At 45.1% G+C, this 3,788-nt stretch overlaps 1 protein-coding gene across 1 annotated transcript; it reads left to right on the top strand.

The window, feature by feature from the left end:
- The first annotated feature begins 361 nt into the window (after positions 1–361).
- FIBIN (fin bud initiation factor homolog) lies at positions 362–2,648 on the top strand. Its single transcript, XM_033121034.1, has one exon. The coding sequence runs from the start codon at positions 844–846 to the stop codon at positions 1,477–1,479; it is 636 nt and encodes a 211-aa protein (XP_032976925.1). The 5' UTR covers positions 362–843; the 3' UTR covers positions 1,480–2,648.
- The last annotated feature ends 1,140 nt before the right edge of the window (positions 2,649–3,788 follow it).

Raw genomic sequence — 3,788 nt, 5'->3', positions numbered from 1 at the left:
TTCAAAGCCACAAACTTTTTAATCAATACACACATAGTCATTGAATCCCATCTAACTGATACTTATTAAAAATGTGAAATGGCATTTCTCCAGGGTAATCACCCTTCCTCCCAATACGTTAATAGCAAACCAGTCTTTCTGGTGTGGGAATGCTACTTATCCTGTCCCTATTTTCTCCTCCAAGCCAAATTCTATTTTGCAGGGTCTCCCTTCCAATTTTTTAAAAAGAGACCCTGTACCTTTAATAACAGAGACCTGGTGAGAGGTTTCTTTCTAAACTTGTTCCCTAGCTTCCAAGTGACGAAACCAGCTGTAATTTGAGAGCAGAGAGATCCTCAGGATATCATTAGCCAAAGGAAAAGCTCGGCATTCCCACCCAGTCCAAGAGTTGAAATAGTATCAGAGGGCAAGAGCCGTTCTTCCCAGCTACAGGCTCCATCTCCCAGGAGCAAGGGGAAACTCCCCAGAGTGGGACAACACAGCCGTCGTCCTGCCAGAGCCTTGGAGGAGGGGTTTCCCCTTCTGCCCTGTGATCCCACAGGGAAAGAGCCGGCTGATTTCCAGACACCGAGCACCAAGCGCAGGACTACGGAGCCAGCCAGCGTGCATCCTTCTCTGCTGCTGCTGCTGCTGCTGCTGCTGTTGCAGTCAGTGCTACCCAAGCAGGCGCTGTTGCCACAGCCACATGAAGCCTGCTGGGGAGGGCGGGCCAGGGTGCAGCAAGCCGTCCGGAACTGAGACTGACACCATCTCAGGGAGGCACTGACTCCCAAGGGGACCCCCTTCCTCCTCCCAGGGTGAAAAGTCTTCTCCAGGGGTCCCCGGTCGTCCTGAATATCCAGGATGGTGTTCCTGACGTTCCTCTGGATGGGTTTCTTCTGCCACCTATGTCAGGGCTACTTCGATGGCCCTCTCTACCCGGAGATGTCCAACGGGACTCTGCACCACTACTTCGTGCCCGACGGGGACTATGAGGAGAACGATGACCCCGAGAAGTGCCAGCTGCTCTTCAGGGTGAGTGACCACCGGCGCTGCTCCCAGGGGGAGGGGAGCCAGGCCAGCAGTCTGCTGAGCCTCACCCTGCGGGAGGAGTTCACGGTGCTGGGCCGCCAGGTGGAGGACGCTGGGCGCGTCCTGGAAGGCATCAGTAAGAGCATCTCCTACGACCTGGACGGGGAAGAGAGCTACGGGAAGTACCTGCGCCGGGAATCTCACCAGATAGGGGATGCCTACTCCAACTCGGACAAGTCCCTCACTGAGCTGGAAAGCAAGTTCAAGCAGGGCCAGGAACAGGACAGCCGGCAGGAGAGCAGGCTCAACGAGGACTTCTTGGGCATGCTGGTCCACACCAAATCCCTGCTGAAGGAGACGCTCGATATTTCTGTGGGGCTCAGGGACAGATACGAGCTGTTGGCCCTCACCATCAGGAGCCATGGGACCCGGCTAGGTCGGCTGAAAAACGATTATCTGAAAGTGTAGGTGGAGAGGCACACTGCCAGGAGAGGACATCAAATCAGCCCCTTCGTGGAGCGTGGGGTACACAAGAGCGGGCTAATATTTCCCCGATACTTATTATTTTTTACATCCAGATTTGCACTTGGAGAATGATCTGAAGTCATCTTTAAAAGGAAAGAAGTGATAGTTGAGTGGTTTTGTTTTTGTACATTATTTATATGACTGCCATTGATTTGTCACCCAGAAAGAATATTTTAAAGCCATGCCTCCCGTCTTGCCTAGAGGCTTGATAACTTTGCAGACACCTGTTTCAGCCACATCGTAAAGGACAGTTTATGCAGTGTTACACTTCCCCATGCTGGAGATTCTGTGGAAATACCCAGCGAGCAGAATGCAGAGCTCCTTTATACCTTCAGCCTTGTTCCTGGACTCTGAAAGCTGTCAGCATTGCCTGGTTTTCAGATGAGGGCCGAGGTGCTTCTCTGCATGCCTTCTGGCAGATGGAAGTTACCGATTTTTACCTATTTCTTCTTCACCTTTTCTCTTATTTATTACCAGGGTCTCCAACAGTTTTTGTTTTTGTTTTTAGGGGTTTTTGTTTTTGTTTTTGTTTGTTTTTGTTTTTGAGAGTATTGGCTAGAAACTATATGCAAATCATCCTCTGCAGGGAGCTATCTGTCTGAAGTGCCTCTGTGGGTGTGTGTGAGTTAAAGTGACCACATTTCAGACGTCTAAGCTTTGTGGTGATTGTGCACTCATGCTGAGTTGCTGATTTGCTATCTCTCATTGTATGTCTGTGTCATCAGTGCTACGGTCCATTACAAAGAAGTCGATTGATTGTTTGAACACACCCCCAAATGCCTATTATTTAGGTTACTAATGTATTCTTTCTCATTTGGGGGTTTTGCTTCTGTTTGCTTATTGGAAACTTGTACTTCAAGTAGGGGGAATTCTAAGTCTCATAACTCCTTAACTAAGTATTATTATTCAGCCAATAAATATGTTCTCATATAATACTGGCTTATTTTCTAATGTATATCTGTAAATTTCATATTGCAAAGAGGAGGCGATGCAAAAAGAAAGAGAAAGATGGAATTTAAGCCAGTTAGAGTAGATGATAAAGGAAGAAGGGTAGCTATATATTAGATAATCCTCCCTTCCTTAGCCATTCTTCCCGTCCTCAAAAGAAAAAATATAAAAAGAAATCTAGGCCATACCAGAACTTGATCTCTGCTGGTCTGCCTGAAAACTACTATTTTCTCCAGTTTTTCCCATAGAATCAACTGGAAAATTTTATTACAAGGTCAGACCTGACATGTCCTCATAATGCAGAGGGACGGTTCCAGTCAGGAACTACATTGACGTTGGGTAAATTTGAAGCCAAGTCTGTGTTACTTAATTAATGGTTTAAAAAGTTAGAAATGCACTTTATTTCATGTCTTTCCCTGGCCAATCCTCACCCTCACTTAAATTCCCTTTCACACATAAACGCAGACAGATACACACACACACACACACACATACACACACACACAGAGGAAAATAAATAAATGCTCATAATCTACTCTTCAACAGTGAGCCATTTTCTTTCTTTCCCATGCATGAGGAATCCCATTTTCCATTTTTAGTCAGTGTCCAAAATCCTTCTATTGCAGTAGGGGAAACCGAGGCCCAGAAAGTGGCTGGTCCTCAGCTAGTTATAATAGCTCCAGATCTCTTAGATTTAAGAACAGGACTTTCCCACACTGCTCTTTTCAAGGATGCTGATAGATGAGAGAGAGTGGCCTGAGGCCTGAACCTTTGGATAACTACCTTATTGTTTAAAATAAAAAAGAACAACATATGGACTAATATTTAAAATAATCATTTGTAATTTCTTTTCACCAACTAGGGGCCTGCTTTTAGCTGCCTCTAGACTGGTGTGTAGGGAGAAAGTAAAAGATCATTCAAAAGTGTTTCCTTCTTTAGTCTATGAAAGAGGAGGAATAAATAACAGCAGAGGCAAAGGAGATAATATTTGGTAATTAAATGATTGCAATTTGTAATCACAACCCTTCATATCTCAAAACTTTCATATCATTCACTCTACAGTGCTCAAATCTAATCCATAGACATATTAACTATCACATCCTTGATTTTCCCAACTGTAATGGAAGGATATTAGGCACATGATCTGAATGGAAAACAGGGTTTCCTAACACATGCTAATTTCACGTAGTCAGTAATGGTTGTTTACAATATTATGTTAAGAAGGATTTTAAAGGTACAGATACATGTAAAGAGAGCGGTCCCCAGTTAGAGATGTCTTCCATGAGTGCAGAATGAGGAGTGGT

This window comes from Rhinolophus ferrumequinum, chromosome 11, assembly GCF_004115265.2.
Source record: "Rhinolophus ferrumequinum isolate MPI-CBG mRhiFer1 chromosome 11, mRhiFer1_v1.p, whole genome shotgun sequence".
In the NCBI taxonomy this organism is placed as follows: Eukaryota; Metazoa; Chordata; class Mammalia; order Chiroptera; family Rhinolophidae; genus Rhinolophus; species Rhinolophus ferrumequinum.
This window is presented reverse-complemented; position numbering and strand designations above follow the sequence as displayed.

Excerpts from the sequence above, each read along its gene's own strand:
- FIBIN (XM_033121034.1), top strand. The coding sequence starts at position 844 with ATGGTGTTCCTGACGTTCCTCTGGATGGGTTTCTTCTGCCACCTATGT.